Raw genomic sequence first — 27866 nt, 5'->3', positions numbered from 1 at the left:
GATTGCATAATTGTTTAAACTATGGCTTCTATTTTCATCAAACTTTCCGAAATATAATTGTTCCCTGATGGTTGATTGAGTATTTTCCCCCCAGAAATATTGTAAAAATGCCGTTTCAAAATCTTGAAATTCCGACATATCTTTTTCCCTGGCAGAAAACCATATTAACGCATGATTTTCTAAATGATCTCTTATTATTTCCTTTATGTCTTCAATATTATTTATTCCTCTTATTCGATTTTTCAAAATTCTTATGAATATTTTTGGATGCAGTTTTTTAATATTTCCGTCAAATTTTTGACTAGTTGCTCCATAAATTGTTTTTACTCCTCCAACATATTCCATACTCATTCCTTTTTTCTCAATTTGTTCTATTTTTCCTTGTATGTTCTTTATTTCCATTTTAAATTCCCTTTTTGTTTTATAATTCTCTTCTTCTGCTATCTTAAAATTCATTTTTATTTCTTTGTTCATCTCTTCCTCCATATCTTGTATATTTTTATTCGTTTTCATTATTTCTCTATCTAATTTCTTTATCTTCTCAGTATTTATTTCTATTTTCTTACTATTCCCACCTATTTCCATTTTTAATTTATTTTCATTTTTCTTAATATTTTCCATTTCTCTAGATTGTATTTCTTCCACTTCCATTAATCTTTCTAACATTTCATCTCGAATTTCTTGTTTTGTCTCTTGTATTTTGTTTTCGGCATAGCTTCTTACTTCTTCCAATTGTTTTCTCATATCTTCTATTTTCTCTTCCATTCTTTGACTATTTGTATTCATTTCTCGTTTTATTTCTTCTTTAGATTCATCCATTTTTTTTATCATAATCTGGAACATACTCATTATATCCATCCTCTCTTTCTTTTTCTGTGAATTTTCTGCTGTTTGATTTTCTATCATTTCTTCTGTTTCAGTTCTCTCTGTTTCTTCATTATGGTCTTGTTCCATATAATGTACTTGGAAATCACCCATTCCATGTCTCCTTTCTTCTTCATCTGATTCTCCTTCTGCTCTTATTTGTTTCCCATCTCTGAGTGTCATTCCTTTTTCCATTTTTATTGTTTAAATTTGTTATTACTGTAAACTCTTCAATGCCAAATTTTGTTATGTCCAATTTTTTTTTATGCCCAATTTTTATATATGCCCCACGTTGGGCGCCAAATTGTTATGGTATTATAGTGTGTAATGTTTATTTTTATAAATTTTATTTTAAATAAAATCAGATTTTAATTTGGGCGCCATTAGTAATTATTTGAATTTCTTTATTTTATTATGTTATTATTTTTTTTATTCTCAGGGTATTATATTGTGAGGTCAAATTAAAAAATTTTATTGCGATAAATTGTTATGGTTATAAGGTCAGATTATAATAGTTTTAAGACCGGGTCTGTTCTTTATAATGAATAAAATATTCAAAATATACAATTTCTTAACTAGCTATTACAATTATTTTATTTTAAAAACATTCATTCATACTCATAATTACACTCATAAAACTAAATTATATGGAAATGTGAACTCAAATATTATATACTAAAAGAAATACTTAAACTTAATAGAACAGTACCTTAAGTGTTTGTTATGTTGTATTTTTAATTTTTTTTTTTTTTTTTTAAATTGGAAATTGTTACGGCCTTGCAGAATAAACAGATACTCCGCTGTAGTTCCACTCCTGTTCTTTTCCTTTTCTCAACTTCTTTATCTTGGAAATTGTCCCTTTGTGAGTATTCTCACTTATTTCACTTTATTTAATTGTTTTCACTAATTTCTTATTACTACACTTATACAATTATTAATTATCAATCCTTTGAATATTTTATGCCTTTTTTATCAAGATTTTAATTTTTTTAAATTTCAATTAAAATTATTTTACTCTTTTTTCTCTTGCAAAAACAAAATTTCTCTCGTTGTTGATTCTCTTCTTCATTCTTTTTTTTTTTTTCTTTTAACCAATGATATTTATTTTAAAAGTTAGTTACTAAATTGTCATTTCTAAATTTTTAAATTATTGTGACTTTATTCAAATAATATTATTCTATAATTTCTTTGTTGTATTTATTTCATTCCTATGTTATTAATTTTATCATTGCAGTTGTCAAAATTTTTATATTTTATCATTTATAACCTTAAAATTTATGTTGGTATGTCACACAAATTTTTGAAGTTGGTGCTCCTGTTTTTATCTGTCAATTTATGGATTAAATTCTTCAATTATACAGGATTTGTCAAAATTAAATAATAATTTAGAATATAGTGTTGGCCAAAACTTAATATAAAGAATGTTATTTATTTTAAAGTAACCGAATAACAGAACTGAACTTATTGCTTTATTTATATCTTATTATTATTTAATAATTTATTTTGGATATATTCATACCATAACAACATTCCCAAAATTTGTTTTCTTGATTTATTTTATTTATAAAAGAAATAAGAAAACCAAATTTTAATTCTTCTTATATATATATATATATATATATATATATATATATATATATATATTTTTAAGTCTTTATCAAAATATCAAATATCTATCTTCCAAAAATTATTAAAAACAAACTATATGTATACGTGCTATATATATATAAGATGGAATTATAGCATTATGGAATCAAAAAATGCGTACTCTTATTTCAAACAATTTTTCTTTGATTTCCGGTACTCCTTTTTTTCTAAACAATTTCTTTCTCAAAATATCACAAATCAATTGTTTCGTTTCATCTGTTAGCTTCCGATACTCTGCTTTAGGACCGTCATTTTTGTCAAATGCAGCAATGTGCAATTCAGATGCAGTTTTTTCACAACTTCCAACGCTTTGATAGGACTGGCTTGTAAATTACGTTCTGCTTTTGCCACAGCCTTTGCCAGTACCGGTTCTTGGGCTCTTATTGGTCTTTAACCATAAACTGTACACAGTAAAAATAGGTTTGGACCTCTCAATTCCCAATCATAAAAACAGGCTATAGTACAGTTTGTTAATTTATTTTCTTTACGCGGCTTTCTAGTTGCCAGCATTCTTTTTATTCGAAACATATGAAATATAACGGCACATATTAAACGTATATCATCAACAGTATTGAGCATATATGATTATTGAAGAAATATAAAAACAACAGTATAGGTAATTAATGAAAGAAAAAGTTTAAATGACAAAAAATGCACACGCGATCTAATATCAAGATTAATCCAACTTCAAATTATTAGCAACAGCTATATCGCGCTATTGTTGCTACGTATGATTTTCAGATTGTGTTAACGGATGGTAATATATTCAAACACTTCAAAGAATTTGAAATGTAGGAAAATCGAAAAAAAAAAATGATTTAATATTAAATTTCGACTATCCTCTTTGCACTATAAAACAAAAATCAATGGCCCAGTTATAATAACAAGTTCGCTAGCGAGACCTGTTTCAAAATTTTGTTATAATTACATCCAAAATATTTGGCTGTAAAATTAAGTATTGAAAAATATATGAAGGATTAATTTATAAATTACCTTTAATTCTGGAACAAAATTATATAACTTATTAAATAATTACCTATGACATTACCTATACATAGACGGGATCTACATTTAAACTGATCTGGATATCAAATTGTAGAAAAGAGAACTTTGCAAAAAATGTCTGTACTATTGTGAAATTTCAATCAAGTCTCTTGTAGAAATAATTTTCAAATCAGTGATAACAGTCCAATCTTTCTTCTAACTAGTTTCATAGAAAATAGTAATTTTTGTTAAATAAGAATATTATAATGAAGGAATTCTTGTCTGTTAATTCTATTATTGGTTTTTCCCATGTTCCGTTGTTTATAAACACAGTGAACCATAAATTTTGGTAGGGCCAATGAAAAATCACTTAATACTTAATAAACTCAACTCACAATTTGGAATAATATTGAATTTGAGTAGTAAATATCCATTTATTTTAAATATTTTAAAATATCAGCATATTATGTGGAATAGAAAACATATTGCGCAATAATAGTATTATGAGGTATAGGTCATTAGTTCATGATACATTCGTGACATAAGTGAATTAAATTAAATCTTTTGATGAATATTATTGAGTAATGTAAATAGCTCATATGGAGATTTTGGAAATTAAAAATGTAAATGCATTCGTTCATGTATTATTCACATAGAAATTCAATCAGTTATTTGTATACTTTCGATAAATCCTTTGAACAAAAAGTTGGTGAATTGATAGAACTTATTCAAAGGTAAATATTATTCAGATATTTAAAAATAGAATCATAGACTTAGTTTTTAGGCACTTCGTACAGAGGGCTACTTCACTTTCGACAAAAAACTACGCGTTAAATTTGTGTACACCTTTTTAATTGACTATATTTTTACATAATTATATTACTAGTTATACGGTTATCAAACCACAAGTTAATCTTCATTCATAAAAACGGGACAACCATTATGTAAAAAGACTCAAATTCTTAAACTGTATATGATTCCAATTCTTGAACGTTGAAAGTGAATATATTAATAATATAATAATATATGAGTCTTTTTACTTATATATATATATATATATATATATATATATATATATATATTATACTTTATATATATATATATATATATATATATATATATATATATTATACTTTATATATATATATATATATATATGCTCCTGAAAAAATTATTAAAGGATGGAAAATAGAAGAAAAGAAAATCCAATACTTCATATCTGAGATAAAACAAAAAATACGAGAAGAAACAGACACCCTAAACCCTCAAGGTCTCATGGCGGCTATTAAAAAGGCTTGTCAACGCACATTTCAGCCCACATACAACTATGGTGGAAAGAGAAAACCAGTATACTGGTGGTCATCACAGATCAGTGAGGCCAGAAAAGAATGCCTTTGTAAAAAGAGATACATGACACGTGCAAACAGAATATCCGGAAGCACAGTCGAAGAAAGAGAGAAAGCAAGAGCCGAATATAAAGAAAAAAGAAATTACTTGAAAAAAATGATAAAAGACGCGAAGAAACACTCCTGGAAAACTGTTATAGAGGAAGTTCAAAACGATGTTTGGGGAAAAGGCTACCAAATAGTGACAAAAAGATTTCTACTAAGACCGAAAACAGAAATCTCACAGGATATCATACTTAAGGAAGCAAGTGAACTATTTCCAAAATATGAAATAACCACCTGGCCACATATTGATATGGTGAGGACGGATATAATACCATGGACACAGGAAGAACTTGTAACGGCAGCAAATAAAATAAAACCAAAGAAGGCGGCTGGACCAGATAAGCTATCACCAGAGATAACTAAGTGTGTAGTGAAATACCTGCCAGAAAAGTGCCTCGATGTGATGAACAGACAACTGTATGCGGGGGAATTTCCCAAAATATGGAAAGTGGCGAAACTAGTGCTAATAGAAAAGCCCAAAAAAACGGACGATTTAAAAACGTCATACAGGCCACTATGTCTCCTGGACTGCATGGGAAAAATTCTTGAACACCTCGTCAAAAATAGATTACTTGCAGAAATAGAAGCAAGAGGAGGTCTTAGCAACTCTCATTTTGGGTTTCAGAAAGGTATTTCCACTGTGGATGCAGTAGCTAGAGTTCTAGAAATCGCAAAAGAAGCAAAACATGTGGCATGGGCAAACCGTAAGATATGCTTACTTGTAACGTTAGATGTAAGAAATGCATTCAACTCCGCACCATGGAGAGGAATAGCTGACAGCTTGAAAAAGCGAAACATATCGCCATATCTAATGCGCATGATCACAAGTTATCTAACGGACCGGACACTACTTGTAGGTAATACCATTATGGAAGTAACCTGCGGTGTCCCACAGGGCTCGGTACTTGGCCCTCTCCTTTGGAACTTATATTATGACAACTTGTTGCAACTGGATATGCCAAGTAGCGTAAAATTGGTGGCCTACGCTGACGATCTTGCAGTAGTAGTAACAGGAAAGATAAAAACACAGGTAGTAGTAGAAGCTAACATCGCTATTCAAAGAATAGATGAATGGATGCATTTGAAAAAACTTGATCTTGCACCTGAAAAGACAGAGGCGGTACTTTTGGGTGATCGAAAGGAAGCAAGAAGACTCACCATCGAAGTCTTGAATAACGAAATCACTACAAAACCGCAAATTAAATATTTGGGTGTAACCCTAGACACAGGTGCTACAATGAAAAAACATATCGAAATCGTCTGCAAGAAAGCAGAAGCATCTGCTTTGTCTCTAAGTAGAATAATGCCGCAAAAAAATGGGCCTACAGCAAGTAAACGAAAAATGTTATGTGCAGTAACTCACTCGATTTTGTTATATGCGTCTCCCCTATGGTATGAAACGCTGAAATATGCCAAATACAGGGATATTTGCCAAAAAGTGCAAAGAAAGTTAGCTTTGAGAGTATGTAGTGCTTTCCGCACAGTCTCCACAAACGCGCTGTTAGTGATTTCAGAAATAATACCTATAGAACTGCAGGCTGAGGAACGATACAAAACAAAAGGCAAACAAAGGAATGAGAAGATAGAGATACGTACTGAAACATTAAATCGGTGGCAGGACAAATGGGAACAAGCAGTGTTGTTATTTGTTACACAGCAGTGTTGATTAAAATCAATCTAGGTTTTTATATACATTTTATTTACATCTTCATATATATACATCATCTATCACTTATATCTTATATAACCAACCATGTGCTAAAAACCCGATAAAAACCATATATATTAACTTAACCTTACTTTTCTCAATAATAATCAACTACAAAAACAAAACTATGTACATAGAACATTAAACTACTATTTCTACAAATCAAGCGCCATCTCTATAAGAAAGCATTAACTTAAAATAAAAGATTTCTATTATAACAAGCAGTAACTGGACAATGGACTAGAAGACTGATTCCAAATATTAGAACGTGGGTAAACAGAAAACATGGAGAGGTGAACTACTATCTTAGTCAAATGTTAACAGGACATGGCTGTTTTGAAGCATACTTCCACAGGTTTAAAATCAGTAATACAACGGAATGCACGTACTGTAGCCAAATGGATGACGCGGAACACACATTTTTCGTATGTGCAAAATGGAATCCACAGCGAATTGAAGTTGAACAATGTGTAGGAGAAACACTTACTCCAGATAATATTTTACACCATATGTTACAGGATGAAAAAAAATGGAACATAGTATCGGTTATGATCCAGAAAATAATAGAGACAAAAGAAGAAGATAGAAGTAAGCACAGATTAAAATAAGTGTAAGGCAACGCTCGGAATGCTGAAGTAATACTTAACGGTAGTTCCAGCACTCTTCTCAGCAGGTGAATCCACGTATGAGGGGGAAGGGTTTAGTCGGTCGGCAGTACAACAGCCAATAGCCAACCCGACACTATCTAGGCACAATATTGATCAGCCTAGATGTCTGAGAGCAGATTCCTAATCCCCTCCCCCCCCAAAATATATATATATATATATATATATATATATATATATATATATATATATATATATTATATATATATATAAAAGCTCGGAAAATTGACGTTGACAGAAATATTGAATCAATATTTATATATTATTAGAACCAGATTTTGATTTTTTTCTTTAAGTCTCTACAAAATATTTTAACTGAAGCAGATTACGTTGCAATCGACATGATGCTAGTTTTTTAAGAAGAGTCAAAGAATCGCGTGTATGGTTGATTTATTATCACAATATTTGAATTCAAATTCCGTTAAAAGTAACTTAGTAACTGAATAGTTTACTAATTATCATTGCGAATATTGTACTTACTATGAGATTGCTATCGGTCGATATTTTTAGTAAATGGTAAAATTTGTGATTTCGAAGATACCTCCTTTAATACATTTATCAGACAAAGTGGGGAGTAAATATAATAATAAATGACTACGTTCCATTATTTTGTGGTAATATAGTAATTTACGCTTAATAAATGAGTTGGCTTCAATAATAATTATTGGTTTAATCAATCTAGAGATTATAAAATTATTCCCGATAGGAGACAGTTTTCATGACTATTTCCTTCGAAAAATTTAAGCCAACCAAAAAGCTGTAATATTTTATGTTTACCTAGCAACGATCAAATTTCAGCGATAATACTGCACTAGTGCAAATTATCGATAATTTGCACTAGTGCCAAATTTTCGTCTAGGATTAATAAACATCATTTGGTTTTAATTTTATATTTTAAGAAAAGGAACAATTATTGTTTATTTTAAATTAAATTTTTCTCAGGAAATAGTCTGCCAAAATGCCCTCTCGTGCCTGTCAAATTGTCTCATAATTTCCTCTCGTGCGCATTCGCGCACTCGAGAAAATTAAATTATCGACAATTTGACATGCACTCGGGACATTAATATTGACTATTTCCTTCGAAAAATTTAAGCCAACCAAAAAGCTGTAATATTTTATGTTTACCTAGCAACGATCAAATTTCAGCGATAATACTGCACTAGTGCAAATTATCGATAATTTGCACTAGTGCCAAATTTTCGTCTAGGATTAATAAACATCATTAGGTTTTAATTTTATATTTTAAGAAAAGGAACAATTAAGTTTATTTTAAATTAAATTTTTCTCAGGAAATAGTCTGCCAAAATGCCCTCTCGTGCCTGTCAAATTGTCTCATAATTTCCTCTCGTGCGCATTCGCGCACTCGAGAAAATTAAATTATCGACAATTTGACATGCACTCGGGACATTAATATTGACTATTTCCTTCGAAAAATTTAAGCCAACCAAAAAGCTGTAATATTTTATGTTTACCTAGCAACGATCAAATTTCAGCGATAATACTGCACTAGTGCAAATTATCGATAATTTGCACTAGTGCCAAATTTTCGTCTAGGATTAATAAACATCATTAGGTTTTAATTTTATATTTTAAGAAAAGGAACAATTAAGTTTATTTTAAATTAAATTTTTCTCAGAAAATAGTCTGCCAAAATGCCCTCTCGTGCATGTCAAATTGTCTCATAATTTCCTCTTGTGCGCATTCGCGCACTCGAGAAAATTAAATTATCGACAATTTGACATGCACTCGGGACATTAATATTGATAATAAAGCATTTTTTATGTTAGGCAAGTCTATTTATCGAAGAAAAATAGTAAGCCAAAACAATGATCAGTGTGAAACGTGGCGCGGTATCGTTATTGGTCCAAATCAGTGGGACCATAATATACCACAAATAAAAATCCGCTTGGGAGGAGGCAAGCACCCCATCGCTGAAGAAGTCATTAGATCAGGTGTATTACCGGGACGGCATCGTACTATCGTACTTTGGTGAGATTGTTTATATTTGTCTGTAACACAATTTTCTTAAACATGTCTGATACGGAGAGAGATGATGAAGTTGTTGACATTAGATGAGAATAGAATTAAGAAACTTCATTTTAACACTAACGAAAATAAATTATTGTGAATATTTATAAAAATGAATACAACAGCAAATTTTTCGGGAGTATCTACCGAAATAAAAAATTCAAATTTTCTGACGTTGAAAATATTCATGAAGCTGTTAAACAATTATACTTGTATAATAAGTAGAAAAAGAGTATTAAACATGTCCAGGAAAAGAATGAAACCAAATTGCGAAATATAGACATTGTAATTGGTGTGCAAGTTGAGCCCCTTAGTACGACGACGTTGACGACAGTGTAATAAGCTCAATGTCAACTGATGAGGAATAAGAAAATGTGTTTATTGAGGTAGAAAAGGAAAATTCTATTTTAATGTTTCAATTTTGATTTCTTTTTAAATGAATGTGTTCCATATTTTGGCCATTCACTTTATATTTGTTCTAAACTTCAAGTTTACATTGTGTATTTTTCTAATAATAATTGTGCATAATTATTTATAAATTATATTTATACTATATGAAACCGAAAATTCTATCTTAAGTGCGGAATGCGGTCTTGTTACATGCTCGGCTTTGGAGTTTTCAACCATGATCACGTGCTCTATGCATGAATATGTTTTGGTTTACTATTTTTCTTCGATAAATAGTACTTACTTGCGTGTTTAGAGTGTTCTTACTCATGATATACAAAAAATAACATGTTTAGAGATCAAAAGTAATGTAAAAGATAGTTTTTCAGTTTTATTAATGGACAGAAAAAGCTTCTAATTTTAGACACTAATTTGATTGAAAGATTTTTGCACAGCTATTCACTGGAGCATGACCTTTTCCCGCATTCCACAATAATTGGAGGGCATATTTACTGGAAAGTACCTTCTACTCTGTAAACGACTCCTATTCTAATAATAATATTTAATTCCGGACATACTGCATACTGGTTTGCTATGGGCTTATATATTAATTATCACCTGTTATTTTTATGTTTCCTATTTCTATGTCTCTATTTCCAACAATTAAATTGATCTTAGTTGTTTCGCTGAGAACGAGAATCGTTAAATAATTTTTCCAGAAAACATTCAATTAGTGGAAGAAATTGTTCTAATTAGCTGGCACCTAATAACAAAAGAAATTACAGCAGACACTGGCATTTTCCAAACAAATGTTCTAGCAGATCATTGAAATATGACACAAATTAGTTCAACAGCTGCGTCAATGTTGTGAGCGATTTTTAGAGGTTTGCCACGAGGACTAAGAAATTGTAATTCGATCGATTGTAACAGTTAATGAAATGGTCTTCAACTATGATCCCACATCGTTTGCTTCATGGCAATGTTTCAGTTTACACTGCTTAGTTTTCCAATACAACTGTACACATATATGGCTTCACAGAGATCTACATACCATATAGCCCTGATCTGGCTCCTTCCGACTATTTTTTGTTCGAAAATTTGATCAAATAGCGGCTATTAAATTAAACAGGCCGGTGTACGAACATTTTGACTCTAAATATGCATCAAATTTTTATAGGACATTTAGTCAAACGTTCTAAAAAGTGTGGAAATAAAGGGAGAATATATTTAAAAATAATGATTTTATAGATAATTTCAAAGAAAGACGTTATGAAAAAGGAGATACACTGCACTTAAGGTTCATAGACCTTAAGGCAGCAGATATTAAACAAATTATAAATACAAAAAAAGAAGCGTATATGAGAGAGTAAAAGAAAAAGTACAACTGATGGACAAAGATGAGATTATGATGGAAAAAGGCATAAAACAAGAGGGCAGTCTATGCCCACTATTGCTCATACTTACAATAAATCAAAGACTGAAAATTTTGAAAAAAACGGACAAGATATCTACAAACGAACATAGGATACCTCAACTTAATACCAATAAACTTAGAAGGCTTACTATATGCAGACGAACATTTAATTGTGGCAGAAAATCACAGAAAGATGGAAGCACCAACAAAAATTTGGAAGAAAGAGATAGAAAAATGCGAATGGAAATTGACATACAAAAATTCCAAAACAATAACTATGAACGAGAAAAATGGAGAAAAGTCAGGCTAATAGTGAAAGAAGAAATAAAACAAGCACAACTTTTGATTTTCTTGGAACAGTAATAAAAGAGGATGGCAAAATATAAGCGGAGGTCACAAACAGAATAAAAAACAACGCATATATACTATGCGTTAAATAAAATAGTGTTTAAAGAAGGAAATATCAAAGGTATATGAAAATTAAATGTGGATAAATCACGATAAAATAAATAGAAAAGTAATAGAAAACTGAACGCAATCGATATGAAGAACCTATGAAAAATAGAAGGAAAAACAAGGATGGACAAAATAAGAAATGGAATTATAAGAAACAATTCACAACAAGAAATCAAAGAAAAAATGAATAAGAGAATCTTAAACTTTAGTTTAAGAAAATTTAGACATTTAACAAAAATGGAACAAGATAAATTAACAAAACGTATATGAGAAAGCAAGAACTTAGGAAGAAGAAGAAGAAGCAAACCAAGAAAAACATGGAATGAACAAGAGAAAAACAAAGGCATCAGACAATAAATCAAATGATGATATTGACACAGAACAGGAAAAGATGAAGTAAATGGTTAAATAGGTGATATATACATTTACGACGCCCTAAAGAGGGCAAAAGGACAAATGAAATGAAGAAGCTGATAATTTTAAGATTTTATTCACTATTTACTGAATAAATAAACGAATGACAGTATGATAAGAATGAGAATTAGTAGACCATATTCTATTGTTATGTGTTTTAAGAATGGTTTTCTAAACAGAAATTGAATACTTGTGATTAAGACTATCAAATAAAAATATTATTGGTCTCGTTTTTTCAATGAGTATTTTGCAGTATTTTGCATTCTAAATGACAAGTAATTTTTTCATACTGAAGAAGTGTCAAACTACAGTATAATTAAAATTATAATCGGTTTATATTTCAAAATCCTGAACAAAGAAAATTATTCTAAAAATGGAGATAACATAATATTGAGTTGATTACAAATATAAAGATATATTGTTTATTTCCATAAAAAAGAAGTTTCTCATTATATCTATTACTGTGAGAACAACCTTACTTAAAATACAATCACGTAAAAAATATCGCATTATCATGATTTATGATAATTGCAATGACATAGAATAACTAGTAGTCATTAAAACCTCTTGCAGTTCTCGTGCGAATTTCAACCTAGTTGTACCTGGTCAGTTAACGAGCAATGTCAGCTACTCTGGCTCAAGTCCAACATTTCTTAAAACATTTATCACGGTTTGTTAAGTTGCTAGTACATGTCGAGCTACATCTAACTATTGTTGATGTTGTCTTGCCATTACATGTCCTCTTTGTCAAGTTTCTAGTTTAAAAATCTATTGTCTGCAGCTCTATTTTCGATAGCCGAGCCTCCAATGGCCATCCATCATATCCCCTGGTCTCTCGATATCTCGCATCTACCTGGTACACAGTTAACTGTTTCATTTCCAGTAAATTGGCAGCGTACCACTAAATGCGCCCGTCTGCAATAATAGCAATTATTCTAAAAATTTGCTCTCTTGTTCAATTTGAATTTCTGTTTACACGCTCTCCCATAATCAATATTAATTTAAGGAAACCAAGCTATTTACTCTCATTCTGTCCCAAACAAAAACTGATAAGAAGCAAAATCCAATAGAATTGCTCTTAAATCTACCGGAGCTATAGATAAACTTTTATGAATAAAGTTACCTATAGTTTCATGTACGTTCTGTTTATTACTATGTCAGTTTTTAAAGCATTGCGTTGCCTGAACCTATATGTGATATGTTATCATAACCATAAATATTGTGACTACTAATTAAAATAAATGCTTTTTAAACTCATGCTCATAATTTCAAGCAAAAGTGCTACTCAACCTAATGGTACGTAGATTTTGATACCTGAAAATCGACAATAATCGTTTCCAGATATTTTTTCAAAAATAAGTTTATTTCGTACTTTTATCATATTTAGTATTAGATAGATATATTACATATGAAATTTGAATAGAAAATGTGAAGTTTTTATTATTTAGTTTAATTACTATGGGGTTAACAGCGACATTTATAATTTGGTAGGGCTTTTGAATGATCATTAACTGATGTTTTTAAAGAAAATACGAGTAATAACCATTGTATTTCTTACTAATTTTATTACAATTGCAATTAACATGAGTAAAATATTCTCAGATCTTACTCTAGATGGTGACTAATACGACATGTTCAATTGAATTGAATATACAACATGAAGGTTGTCACCTGTACGTCTCACAGATTTGGACATAATTTAACAAAATTAAACACTGACGATACCTAACAAATGATAACATTTGTTAGTTTAATTTCGATTTTGTTAAAAAGTTGATCTTTAGACATTCACTTTTCCACCACGGTCTATTCATCTTAAAATAATTCTTTTTTTTTGAGATTTTGAGCCAAGTATAATTTCATTTATGAAAATCATAAAATTACGAAATAAATACGGGTGTAATGTAGGGGATGTCACAATAAGAATGGCTCTAGGACACATCTCGGGAACCGTTTATAGTATAGCTTCGGGAAAAAAAATTTATAACAAAAGTGACCTCGAGAAAGACCTGGAAATTATTTACAGAGTTGTAGGTCCACCGCTAGAGGGCGTAATTAAATTCCAAAAATTATAAAATCAATAATTTACAAATTTTGCCTAATTAAGATGCATTTAAACTATGATTATCGTATTCTTCAAGAAATTCAGGGGGGAAGCGGGAATTTATTATGAAAAAACGCCTGTAAGTCCAGTTCTACATAACTTATATATGCAAACATGCAGTTTTAATTAAGGAATATAAAAGGCCAAATTAGTAACAGAATTGCGAAAACCACATGTCGATATCTTTTTAGTATTACGAGATATCTTAAGAAATGTGTAAATTTTAAGTATTTTCCTTTAAACATAAATTACTCCGGTTTGACTGATCGGATTTTAACATTTTTTTTTTTGACTACTCAAAATTGTCTTTCCTTGTTCTATTAATAATAGCTCCAAATATTATGTCAATATTACTTATGCTGTCACCGGTAAACTGCGTTATGGAAGTTAAAATGGAAATATATAAAGACAAGTAGTGGGCCATTAAAAAAACAAAACAAAAAGATATGTCTTGTGTCAAATTAATAAACCTTCTAATTTGTTTATTCACGTGTCATTGCGATTTGTGTACATTAAATTCGATATAAAATTTACTTAAAAGTTATATCTAAGATGATTCTTACAAACGAAAAAGCATTTGATATGATAGGCATTTACTTTGAATGAATGTTGTGGCTAGGGTATATGCCATACAATATCTCCAAAGACCAATTCATTTATAATACCCTCACATTTTTGTGAAGAATCACATCGCAATCTATTTTTTAGATTATTCCGCACTTTTCTATTATATTTTTTATCACTTCACTACATCCTTAATGTACTCATACTAAGTTCAGCAGAAACTGTTCAATCCTTTAAGATTTACAGTTTACGATAAAAATGGCACTAGTTCTTCTTTGAACGACCTAGACTGTTATTTCACCATAAAAAATATTAATTAATGAATCTATTTCAAATCATATGGCAGAAATATTTTAACAATATCACTACAAATTGTACCTAATTATTGTCAAATTGCAATCATTCAGGAAGAATCTAGTACCATTACATCTACAGTTCTTAATTATGCAGTGGAATTTTAGATTTCATTTTGTTATATACGCCTTAGAGAGAAGATTTAACTTCTATAAAAATAACTAATCTTTACACCGAAGCAAAGTTTTATATTTATCTTTAGTCGCATGCAGCGTGAAATAATATAGAAATATTTTTTAGTTTGTATTACTGTACAAATTTTTATGGTTTTGATACATAATTTGAAATGATTTTTAAATTCTTTCTTCAATTTAAATATCATTAAGTTTCAGAAAATCGATTCGCATTTAAAACTGACGTTCAGTCCATTGTATTAAGTGCATTATTTTCTTGTGTTCATATTTCTTCTTCTAGTTTTATATGCTGTGATTGGACAGTCAATCGAAGATAACACGATAAATCAAGAAAACACCGCAAAGATTACATTGTTAATAGCTGCAATGAAAAGTTTAACTGATATGGATAACATTACAGCCGACACTGATTTGGAATATCATTTCAAAACTGAAGATTTAGTTGCCGAAGGCAGAACTTCTAGAGGTATCTATTTTTATCTGAAAAAATACATTTCATCCAATCGCCCACTTTTTCAGAAGCTCTAGTGATTTATAAGTCGATTACCCTCACCGATCCCTAATCATTATTTCTTTTTACAAATATTTTCATTATAATACCACCCACTATGAAATGACGCATTCTGATAAATCTGCTCCTCATATTCCTTATTTTGACATGTGCCAATCATTGATATTTCTCACTCCTTCGATATTTGATATTTGATCAGCTTCCTATTTTCTACTTCCTCTTCACTTTTTACTTGCCCAAGTTTGCATATAAATTTTATCCGTTATGGATAAAATTTATATGCAAACACAAAATTCAATCATGAATTTAAATTAGAATAATTTAAACAAACTATTCACCATAAACCATCTTATTTTTAGAAAATATGGAAGAAATAAGGACTTTTGTGTCAAATCTGGATGACAAATATGTTCCTACGAGAATACAGGATGAAATCATCTTAATTTTTTTGATATCTTGTGCGAATGATGTAGCACTTACCAAAAAAACTATATTATCGTATTATTATTTAAAGAAACATGGTCCTGAAATCTATGATGACAGGGATCTCAATCGAAGTGATATACAACTAGCACTAAATACAATGTATGTTCTTATTTTATTTTTTGAGTAGTCATCAAGTTCAAATTTAGTTTTTTTAAGTAAGAGAGAATATTCACAAAAAATGATATTATTCTAATGTCTTTATACTTTCTACATTTTATTGTGTCCTGTGTACAATTTAGCAAATACCCATAAACATATTTGGTTCGAATTCACGTTTTTATCACTTTGTATAATGAAATATCTGATCGTCAAAATTGGAAGAAACTAATGCGGAATGATTAGAGAGTTTACTATAAAGAATGAACAAGAGATATAGTGTACGGCAACAACAAAGAAAATCAAAATATTCACATTGTTTTATTTGGAATGTAGTGAGCTTCATAAAATATATTTGATATTTCCGTAAAGAATATAAGACAAATCAAGTTGATGTAACAATTGGTAGAGGTAGAGATAGACAAAGGGTAGAGTTACACGATCATTAAGTGTTTTTGACTAGCTTGGTTAAAGTGGAAATTCGTAGATCCTATTCATTAGTGAACCGTGTTTCTAATACTTTAATTCAACATATTACATGATATTCGCAAAATATTAGGTCACTTACTCAAACGGCTTGACCTTATTGAGTCTTCTCACTAGCTTGGTACTGCAGAGAAAATAAAATAACCGTTGTAGTATCTGTTGTTCATGACTAGTGGCAAATTTGGCTATGGTCTGGTCAACAGTACCTAAAACGAATTTCCTGGAGATGCAGATCACTTTTACAGAAGTATCAATGTGCATCACGATGCTCCTTCATAGTTTATTTAAAAACGTTGAATCACCTGAATGTTAAGTTTACTGCCACAACCCCCAATGCTCAGGCATGTTTCAAAATATGTTTGTAGAGAAGCAGTTTGTTCTATATAGATAATGTGAAGTTTCTTCCTAACAGCCTGCATTTCTTTCTACATTTTATACCAAGCATTGTTAGTATAAGATATTTGAACATTATTTATTGTTACTTAAGCAATTTGGTTTTGTTTGCTCGTAAAGGTCACAGCATACATGTTTTCCTTTAACTTGATTCACTATCTCTTAGTCCAGGTGTTAATCGAGTCAATGGGTATTTGTAATTTATTAGCTTCTTCGGGGTTTTTCGACGATCAAAAAGGCAGTTTCATCATCAAAGGTCACAATTATTTTTGTTCAAGATTTGATTTATCGCTGGTCTACAGTAAATATAGGATGATTGATTAGTATCTTCAGTACCTCCTTTGTCCCTCGAGATATCCATTTGAAAATATGAGGGATTATAACCTTCGTTAATATTTATATTTTGGAATTATTTAAAATCTTACAGGGTGTTCGAGAATGATATATACTATTGAATGAAACATGGTCGTGAAATTTTTATTTAACGTGGCTTCATCTCCAAATAGTACATAGTCGAAAAAGTCTCTCTGTTGATTATTTTTTCGTAAAGCCCACCTACAAACTGCTAGTATTTTTTTTATCAACTTCAGTTAGTTTCTGTTAAAAGTAAATATAGTAAGTGTACATTTTGTTTCTGTCAAGGATTCTTTGTTCAATTCTTGTTCGATGGAAATGCTAGTTACACTTGTTTGTGAGCTTTAAATAACTGCAAGAAAAATTTTAAATATCATTTTATTCCGTAACAGAAGCTTTTAATCGTTCATACTTTTCATAACTATTAATTGAACCCGAGCGATTGAACCTTTCCATAAATTTCTCTTGCGTTTGCGTTTGTAGGTTGCCGCCTTCGAGAAAAGCGTTCATGGTATAATATGGTTTCATTTCATCACATTTTTGCTCTAGTTCAAATTCCTCAAAACAAAAAAAAAATGTAACACAAAACAATAATGAACCTATTGTCATATCATGTCATTATCAAATATAAATTTTTGTCAAATAAATCATAGCCATTTCACAATTAATTGTAAAATCATAATATCTTGAGAACTAATTATTTTAAGTATTCCCTATACCTAAAATAATGATAAAGTATACTGGTATTAGGTCGATACTCACATAATATACAGGGCGATTCTTTGAAAAACCAAGAAAATAATGTATTGGTATTTTGTATCTCCCTGTATCAGATTCAATGAATATTAACGGGGTAAATAATTGTCCAAAATTTTTACCACTATTCGAATGGTTCGAAAATTGGTTATAACTTTTTAAATACCCCGTATACATTACAATTCTATAATTATTATAATAATGAAGAAGTCATGCTGATTCCAAATATGGAATAAAATTTGTTTTATTTAAAAAAATGTAGCTTTGATATTCTTAAGTATCCTGTAAGATTATAAATAATTTTAAAATGTTGTGACTAATAATGACTATAATCTCACAAATTTCCAAATTTTTATCTCAAAGGACAAAATAGGCACAGAACTTTCATCACATTAATCAATCACCCTGTAGAATATAGCATAAATATAATACATGAGTACTCCTGCCCTTATTTCTGTTATTTGAGAGTACGCTACGTTTTAATCTAAAATATCTGCCCGATATATAAACTTTCAGTAGCTTTAAGTATTTTTAACTTGTTATTGAGGCCCAACCGTGGACGACACTTTTAGATTACGATTAGTAGTGACGTTCTTTTTATATATTATATGTTCAAGTGTCTCAAGGAGCAATTATTCGTAAAATTCTGAAAGGTAACAAAGACATAGGCCGGTACGATGAAACTTTCTAGGAAGGTTTTCCTGGCTTAGGTATCATCACAACCTTTGCTGGCCTAGGGACGTATAAAAAAAATCGAAATGACGGTTTAATAGAATTGATCGAGTTGACTATAAAGTGGAAGTTGCTTCAAAATTTTCTCGGTCGTGAGGACAAATTTAGGGGCTTTTTTAGGATTTACGTTTGCTCAAATTCTCGTAGAAAATTTTTTTGTGGATTCGGTTTTAGAACCTAACTTTTTGAACATTTGTCAAGGGAATATCTAGGAACCATCATCAAAGAAGACGAAAATAGACGCAAAACTAAAAAAATGAAGCCAATTAATCAAGAAGACTGCAAAATAGAATAAAAAAACGATACAAAAAATATACATTATGAAATTTGAATTGGGACCGATAAGAAATTTCTTTAAAAAAAATGAAAAAGGAAACAAAATGAAGGGAAAATTCTGAAGGATCTCAACTATTTGCCAGGGTCCTAAAGGTAAGAAAAGCATGGACCAAAGAATGCACGAAGTCTGATATCCGAGGGGATAAGCCAGGAAGAATAAGAAGAAAATCACATTTCTGTTAGCCTTTTATTACTAATATTAGTTTTGGATCTCTTTGAGATTCCTTTTCTCTTGAAAAAGTCATGGATGGAGTAATTTAACGAATTTATTTGCACTTTATTATTACTGCCTGATATTGTTGCTTGCCCCTTTAAATTAAGTTTAATATATTATCGAGTAATTGTTTCAGACATATGTCAAGCATACCAGTACGAACAGATGACAATGATGTGATACACTACTTTAATATACATGATACAAACTATCGAAATTTTGAGTTGGTGCCTATAATGAAAGTGTCTTATATGTTAATGGATGTAGCTCATGAAAAGAATCCCCCTAACGGATTGATCGTATTAATCGATATGAAAGGTGTAAGTATCTCCTGGTGGCACAAATATAGAAAATCTTTCAAAGTTCGCATATTTCAGGACAAAAAAAAGTTGAACAAAGTAATAGTAATAGATGATTAAACATGATTGATTTTGAATTTTGACTTGATTCTTCAATTTCATCTATAGATTAGAAGCATCATCACCTAGATCCAAAACGAGTTCATTTGTCACATATATTGCAGACTTTATTTCAGAGCTAATATTTGAAAAATTAATTTTATTACCCATACGTATTCGAATGAATCCGATTTCGTATTCCACGAAAAGAGAATTATTAATGTTAGTTATTTGGGCTAATTGCTTTTTTATAAACAGAATAACTCATTTTATGGGAATTCCTAATATCAAAATTATTGTTGAGAAGTGATATAAAATGAGCAATAATCGTCCAGTGAAAATTTCTTTGCAAAAAATAGAGCGTCAGCCACAGACTTTCTCAAGAATTAAATGGTTAATTTAATTTTCTGTTCTGTTCTTTTCCCAATTCCCAATTCGTGTGCGACAAAAGCCCTTATTTTCTGTTAAGTTACATTCTAATTGAAATCTATTAAATCACTATATTTGTTACTGATTGTTTTAAGATCCCTAAAAAAATTTATACAATAAGAAGTAATTTTTTTTTCAAACTATAATTCTGAATTTAATGCTGAAATTGGTGGCAGTTCCACCAAACGTTATATTCAAAGTTATATATTTCAATTGAACTATTCAATAAACATATTGGTTATTTCCATGGCTCATTAGTACAGACAATCATAAAACTAAAAAATATTTTTGATATCTCTTCGCAATCTCCCTGCAGCTCATTTCTATGATCCACATAACCATAACATATTAATAATAATACTCCCTACTAATCAGTAGTTTCCAAACTACGGCCCGAGGGCCACATCCGGCCCACGGACAGATTTTGTCCAGCCCGCGGAGAGCTAGAATACTTGATACTCCTTTTAGAGAACATATTTTTCATAGCAAATTAAATTTAGTTTACAGAAGTATTATAATTTTATGTTGAATTATTAATATGACATCTACATTGATATGGTCCTGGGCTAACTACTCATAACATTGTTGTAGGCTTATTGTTTTTGTTTTTGTGATAAGTTCGATAAAGAAACACAGAATTATAATGAGTAAAGAAAGAAAATTTAACTTCAGTATATAATAACTAAAAAATTATTGAAATGAATCCAACTAACATTTTATACATTTTAAATAAAAACAACTTATAACACGCATAATGATATATGAAATACTAATGAGATTTATGTAATTGAGATTTTTAACTGATACTAGTTTGGAGAAGGTCTTCTCATACAAATAAGTAATACCAAAAACAGAAAACAGCCCACGAGCAAATTTATGCAAGTTATCAAATTGTGTCAGTGGAAGACTCTTATAAAATTACAACAAAGATGAATTTTGATATTTGTTCTTAATTATATCACTGCACTGTAGATCAATCATTTCCATTTGAAGTTCCGGGGCTAGGGTTTCAATGTCAGTATCAAAAGGATTTCTTCCGGAGTTATTTGATATTAGTGTATAAATCAGGAAGATGCTGGTTTTCTCCTTGCAATCTCAAATTCAGTTCGTTCACATGTTTTGTCAAATGAACATAAAATGCTAACTTCCATAGCCATGCGTTGTTTTGTAATTCAGTAAGAGGGCGATGCTTTTCATTCAAAAAAATTTCTATCACTGCTCGAAGTTCAAAAAAGCGCTGAAGAACTTTCCCACAACTAAGCCAACTTACGACAGTATAAGGTAAGTCGTTTTCTCCAATCTCTTCAATAAATTGTCGGAATTATCGGTGATTCAGCCCAAAAGATCTGATAAAATTAACACTTGATATGACTGGTTTCAGAATTTCAGACATATCCAAATATTTTCCGCACAAAGACTGAATCCGCACAAAGATGAATCATACAATGTAAGACTAATGGTTTTGAACCACCGTCATTTTCTACAGCTTTTGACACAAGAGCGACCACTCCTTTATCTTTCCCACTCATGTTTTTGCCTCAATCAGTTGTAATACATTTCAAGTTTTTCCATCGAAGGTTATTTTGATTAATGGCCATTTCAACTCCTTTAAAAATATATGTACCAGCAGGTACAGATCAAGAAGTTCTTCATGCACTTCATAGATTTTATCTACTCCTCGAATATAAATCAACACCTGAGCAGTATCTGACATATCCGTTGACTCATCCAAGGCCAAAGAAAACTACTCAACATGTTCATTTTTGTCGAACAGTTGAGAGAATATATTTTCAGCGATGTTTTCTACCCTTCGAGCCACAGTGTTTGCTGACATACTGACAGTTTTTAATAAATTTACCTTTTCAGGGCACATTTCTTCGGCTACTGCAATTATGCTTTCTTTGGTCATTTTTCCATCCGTGAATGGTTTTCCACGTTTTTAAAGAGCCACACAAAAGCTGGCACGAGTTGCAGCCTCTTGTTCAGTTTTGAGTTGTGTAAATGAAGATTGCTGCGATTTCAATCCGCGCTTCATAGCTTCGAATTTTTCTCTCCGCAAACTACTTGTATATTTTGAGTAATTGTGACAATGACATTTTGGCTCTCGGAACTTACTGGAGTAATCAGTATGGCCCTAAGGCTGGAAAGTTTGGAGACCCCTGCTCTAAACGCTTGAGAAACCACATCAGAAAAATATTAAAGAAAATAGGTACTCACACACAGCATCCAGAACATCAACACTATTTGCGTGAGTATATTGATCTGCTTCAGCAGAAGTTAAAAGCGAAGTCGAAACATTTATCAAGATACATTGAGTGTACAAAGAAGAAACTACAGAATAATAGTTTTCATAGCAACCAGAAAGTATTTTATAGTAAACTTGTAGTTACTCCCCATAAAGAAACCAATCAACCTATACCATCGAAACAGATATTGAAAAAGTATTGGTCCTCATTGTGGTCAACTCCCAAAATCCACAAGAGAAATGCCGACTGGATAGCAGATGATGCGATTAAATATTGCTCCGATGCAGTTTGATAATTACACAGTGAAAGAAATCACTGACGTTATCCAAAATACTAACAACTGGAAAGCACCGGGAGTTGATAATATCCAAAACTTCTGGTATAAGAAATTCCCGAATGTACACACAGGAATTAGTGAAGAAATTTTCGAACCTCATACAGAACCCAGAAGATATTCCAACGTTTTTAGCAGGGATCCCCTCATTTACTTCCAAAGAACTCCCAGACGGATGACCCCACTCATTACAGACCTATCACGTGCCTACCTACTTTAAATGAGATACTTACAGCTTGTATCACTAACAGAATTTATAGGCAGGTCGAAGAAAAAAACATCTTAGCAGAGGAACACAAAGGTTGCAGAAAAGATCACCAAGAGTGCGAAGAACAACTTATCATGAACTCTGTGATATTTCGACAAGCACAGAGATCACCGGAATATACACACTGCTTTCGTAGATTATAAGAAAGCGTTTGATAGTCCACCCAACTATTGTAAGCTTCCTTTCAGCAACGATGAAGGGATGGCGAACGAACCTACATCTTCAAATCAATCCAAAATCCCTCAGTACTGACGAAATACCCATTCGTAGGAGAATATACCAGGGCGACTCCCTGAGTCCGTTGTGGTTTTCTGCCTTGCAATGAATCTCCTATCGACCATGCTCAATGGTACAAAGTACGGATTCAACATTAAACCGAACAGAAACACCAACTGTACCATCTCGCATCTTCTTTATATGGACGATAGCAAGCTGTACGCAGCAAATAAGTGTCAAATCAATCAACCTTCTTGATATAAAAATCAATTCTCCTCCGATATGCAGATGGAGTTTGGACTGTCTAAGTGCAAGACTCTACATATCGAGAAAGGCATTGTCATGAACGGAAATGTGCAACTTCCCAATGGAGATATCGTACAAGCGATGGAAAAGGGAAAAACCTACAGATATCTAGGATTTTAACAAACAACAAAAAGTTTTTGGACCACAAGAAGGCAAGAACTAGAATCCAGGATCAATACACCAAATTTATGAAATCCAAATTAAATGTAGGCAATTAACACCTAGGCAACACCTGTTTCGTACGTACTCTTTTGGAATCCTGAAGTAGACTAAAAGAGCTAAGAGGGTATTTATAGGTTGACATGAGCAATGATGACGAAGAACAGCAACCACCACCCGAAGTCCGACTATTAGAACAACATTCCCCCGAAAAGAGGTTAAAGAAACTATAGGAATTATTTGATACTTAATCGGAAATCTCAACTCTACACCGGATTATATTCAAGGTAGATAAAGATTATTCACCCCTCAACCTCAAGTCGCCAGAATCTGACTTAAATATAGTATTTTGACACCGAGAAGCTGGAACAGTGGTTACGAAAGGCACTACACGGGTAGACATCATCATAACCTCAACCAACCGCATGTGACAAAGAAGCTTCAAACAGATGGCTTACTAACGGCAATATCTTTCCAGAGACCGAAGACTTCATGATGGCTATCCAGGATCAAGTTATTAACACGAATATCTACAAAAATATTATTAAGGATCCCAACACTCAATCTGACAAATGCAAAAAGTGTCAACATACATCAGAAACCATGCAACCTATAACATCTGCTTGTAGTGTGTTAGCTAATACCGACTTTCTACACTGGCATAACCAAGTACAACATCATCCACCAGAAACTGACCAACAAGTTCGGTCTTCTCAATACGTTTACACCATATTACAGGTACCAACCGCAGAAGGTGCTCGAAAATGACAATTTTAGACTCTACTACGATAGGTCCATTAGCACCGATAGACAGGTGACGAATAACAGATCTGACATCGTGGTGGTTGATAGAGGAGTCAATTCACTCGTTCTTGTCGATGTAGATATACCGAACACTTATAACGTTCTCAACAAACACTAGGAAACACTGGCCAAATATGCGGATCTCGCAATTGAGATTAAATAGATGTGGCACAGCGCAAATGTGAAAGTAGTCCCAGTTATTATGTCAGCAACTGGCGTCGTGCCTAAGACCCTGCACGATAGCATCGCCAAACTGGGATTACCAAAAAACACCTTCGCCGATATCCAGAACGACATAATGCTGAATACTTGCCACACAGTGCTCCAGTTCATTATGTGATACTTTATATTGGGATAGGTAAATGATACCGGGTTCAAGCTGAGTAGTGCATAAGTCTTTTTCATAATAATAATAATAATGGCTTAACACCCCTAATGGGATTACACTGCAAACTTGCTCTCTAGACCCTCTTGTTGAGGTAGATCAGTTCCCACAGTTCATGACTACAATTTTCCGCTCATTTCCTATCTTTTCCTACCAGTTTTTTACTCCTTTTCTGATGGATGGCGGTGGAAATTCTGCTTACGTATACTCACTGGTAGTATGAAACGAGAAACTATTGTGAAGCATAGAAAGAAGTGAACATCTTACTGAAGATATCTAATGTGAAAGTTTATGGAGGAAGGGGCCTTAGTAGAAAGTTGCACTCGTAGATATCTACAAATTCATGGTGATAAAGATAAGAAGTAAACTGTTAATGATAAGTCGACAAGAATGAGAAAGTCCAAAGAATTAGTCGTTTCCACTTACCAGGATTATTCAGTTTAAATGAGAATCATTACCATTAATATAATTAACGGAACTTTTTGCATTTATAAAATTGGATGATGTCTCCGATTTGACCTGGTACAGAATAGAGCGCATTACCAACAATTAACAAATGGGAAGATGATTTAACCTGGAGATGTGGATTTAATTAGTGAAAACATTCAAATATTTCTCGATTTTCTCTTGAATAGATAACAAAATTTTCCATTCAAATGTTCTTATGATATATTATTGCATGGAATGTTTGCGACTATAGAAGATTTATGAAATAAGACAGGACGATTAAAATAAAAACTTATTCTAATAACTACAGGAAGCTTTCAGTATCTCAATAGCATCATTATTAACTGTATATCATTGTTTATTGAAGTTCATACCAAATTGAACAAATTGCTAGAGTTCTCATAATAATAGGATATAAGTTGCGAATTCTTTGAGAGAAAAGTGTAAACACAATAAAGGTGAGATGCACATGAGATTTTTTGCATGATTGTAATAAAAATACAGTTGTAATTGTAATAATAATACAGTTAAAGAAAGAAGATTGGAGACTTCGCGGTATTAAATGTTATGGAACTGCTATTGCATAACTGGCAATTTTTCAATAAAATTATTGCGAAAAAAAATTTCGTGACTGTTTTGTTTTCGATTATTTTTTTATCTCAGTTAACTCTTACAATACTGTAATTCCATCTATAAATATACAATTACCATTCAATTTCTTTCATAATGCAATATTCATTGATAGTAATGCCAAAGTGGTACGACAAATAGGCAACATCGAGGCGTTATTCTCATAACATTTTCACTGTCCGGTATTTCAGCATAAGGTGCAGAACATTACTGGATAGTAGATTACATTACACCAATGGCTTATACTTATTTTTGTCTCTCTACTGTTTGTTCAGTTTTTTCTTTCATATTTCTTAATACATTATTCAATGACTGTTACCGTATAATTTCGAATTTCAGCTCAGTCTAATGCACATGACGAGAATGAAAATGGGAGCAATCAAAAAATATTTGAGTTTCCTACAAGAAGGTTTTCCTATGAGATTGAAAGTGATACATTTGATAAATTCTGTATATTTTATGGACAAACTACTAGCAATACTGAAAGTATTTATGAAAAGTGAACTTATGAGTATGGTAAGATATTTTTTTCAATAATATTAATACAGAATTACTTAACATCATGGATCCAGCAAACGATGTAAATTAAATTATATTTGCATTTGTGCTTTTCTATGAAAATTAAATTTTGAATAAAAACCTTCGCTAGAACAAGTATAAGATCAATCATTACATCTAAGATAAAAATTCGGTAATAAACTGATTGATGGTACAATATAATGTGTAAAGAAACCAAATGAAGTGAATTGATTATTTCAGTTAATAGAATCATAATTTTGAAAAATTTCCAAACACGTCACATATGAATTATAGGTTGAGATTCTCAAAAATAAAAATGTACTCACCATTATAAACTATTTTTCGAATGATAGATATAAGGCCATATTTATGTGTGAAATTGGCACTTGAGGTATTTTACTTATAACTTCTCTCAATTCTCTGTTAAAAATGTTACTATTTTTAAGTCAAAGGTCAAAGGTCAAAACTTGGGCAATAGCCTTGTCATCCATATGGTAATAGGCTTCTTTTTTACATGTTGTATTTAAAGTTAAATATAATCTTTTAACCTTGACATACTTCAGAATAACGTTTAAAACTTTTGAAAATCGTCGTTATTTTGCACTTTTTGCGACCAGATTTGACCCTCAACTTATTTTATTTAATACAATGATTCTAGGAAGTTATCAAATTCTCTTAATTTCTAAATATCATACTAAAACAAATTATTCTAGGCCTAGTTGACTTTTCAAAAATTGTTTGCAGCTACGTTTTCTGACAAATTTTTATAATTAAATATAATAAATTTTCAATCTATCCAATAAAGCCCTCAGGGGGTCGCACTGCGACTACGGGTGTGGCAAGCCCGAGGTACCCTAGCTAGAGATCCACCCCACTCCCAAGGTGGACTCTTCCCAAAAAACCCCACTATTCCTAGAAGATTTTCCTCCTCCGACGCTATTAGTTTACGAGGGCTAGGGGGCTTCCTACCTTTTTTCCTGTATCCCGGATTGGTTCTGCGTTGTAGTCTGCTGGGAGTGCATCGCCCTGCTTTCGGTTCGTCACCGAAGTAGCTGCTGATGCTGATGTGAGCTAGTCTCTGCCGAGGTGGATGATGGCGCGGGATCGGAAGCCAGCCACTACGGGCCCTGATCAGGTAGTATGTATTGAATGTGGAAGTCGGAAGTTCACATCGCCCCGGGCGAGTC

General features: G+C 31.6%; 1 protein-coding gene across 5 annotated transcripts in view; it reads left to right on the top strand.

The window, feature by feature from the left end:
- The window catches only part of LOC130894973 (alpha-tocopherol transfer protein-like), a 58017-nt gene that overhangs the window by 21479 nt on the left and 8672 nt on the right, over nucleotides 1-27866 (top strand). The window contains exons 1-5 of one of the 5 annotated variants that reach the window (XM_057802048.1): nucleotides 4162-4229; nucleotides 15455-15640; nucleotides 16045-16270; nucleotides 19675-19858; nucleotides 26500-26676. In XM_057802048.1, coding sequence (XP_057658031.1) covers nucleotides 15541-15640; nucleotides 16045-16270; nucleotides 19675-19858; nucleotides 26500-26676 — 687 coding nt within the window. In that variant the 5' untranslated portion in view covers nucleotides 4162-4229; nucleotides 15455-15540. Of the gene's footprint in view, nucleotides 1-4161; nucleotides 4230-9106; nucleotides 9309-13286; nucleotides 13315-15454; nucleotides 15641-16044; nucleotides 16271-19674; nucleotides 19859-26499; nucleotides 26677-27866 lie in introns of those variants that run through there. The other 4 variants (XM_057802050.1, XM_057802049.1, XM_057802051.1 and 1 more) reach the window with 4 other exon arrangements.

This window comes from Diorhabda carinulata, chromosome 6 (genome assembly GCF_026250575.1).
Source record: "Diorhabda carinulata isolate Delta chromosome 6, icDioCari1.1, whole genome shotgun sequence".
Taxonomy (NCBI): domain Eukaryota; kingdom Metazoa; phylum Arthropoda; class Insecta; order Coleoptera; family Chrysomelidae; genus Diorhabda; species Diorhabda carinulata.
The sequence above is the reverse complement of the archived record's forward strand: the minus strand, read 5'-3'. Positions and strand labels throughout refer to the sequence as shown.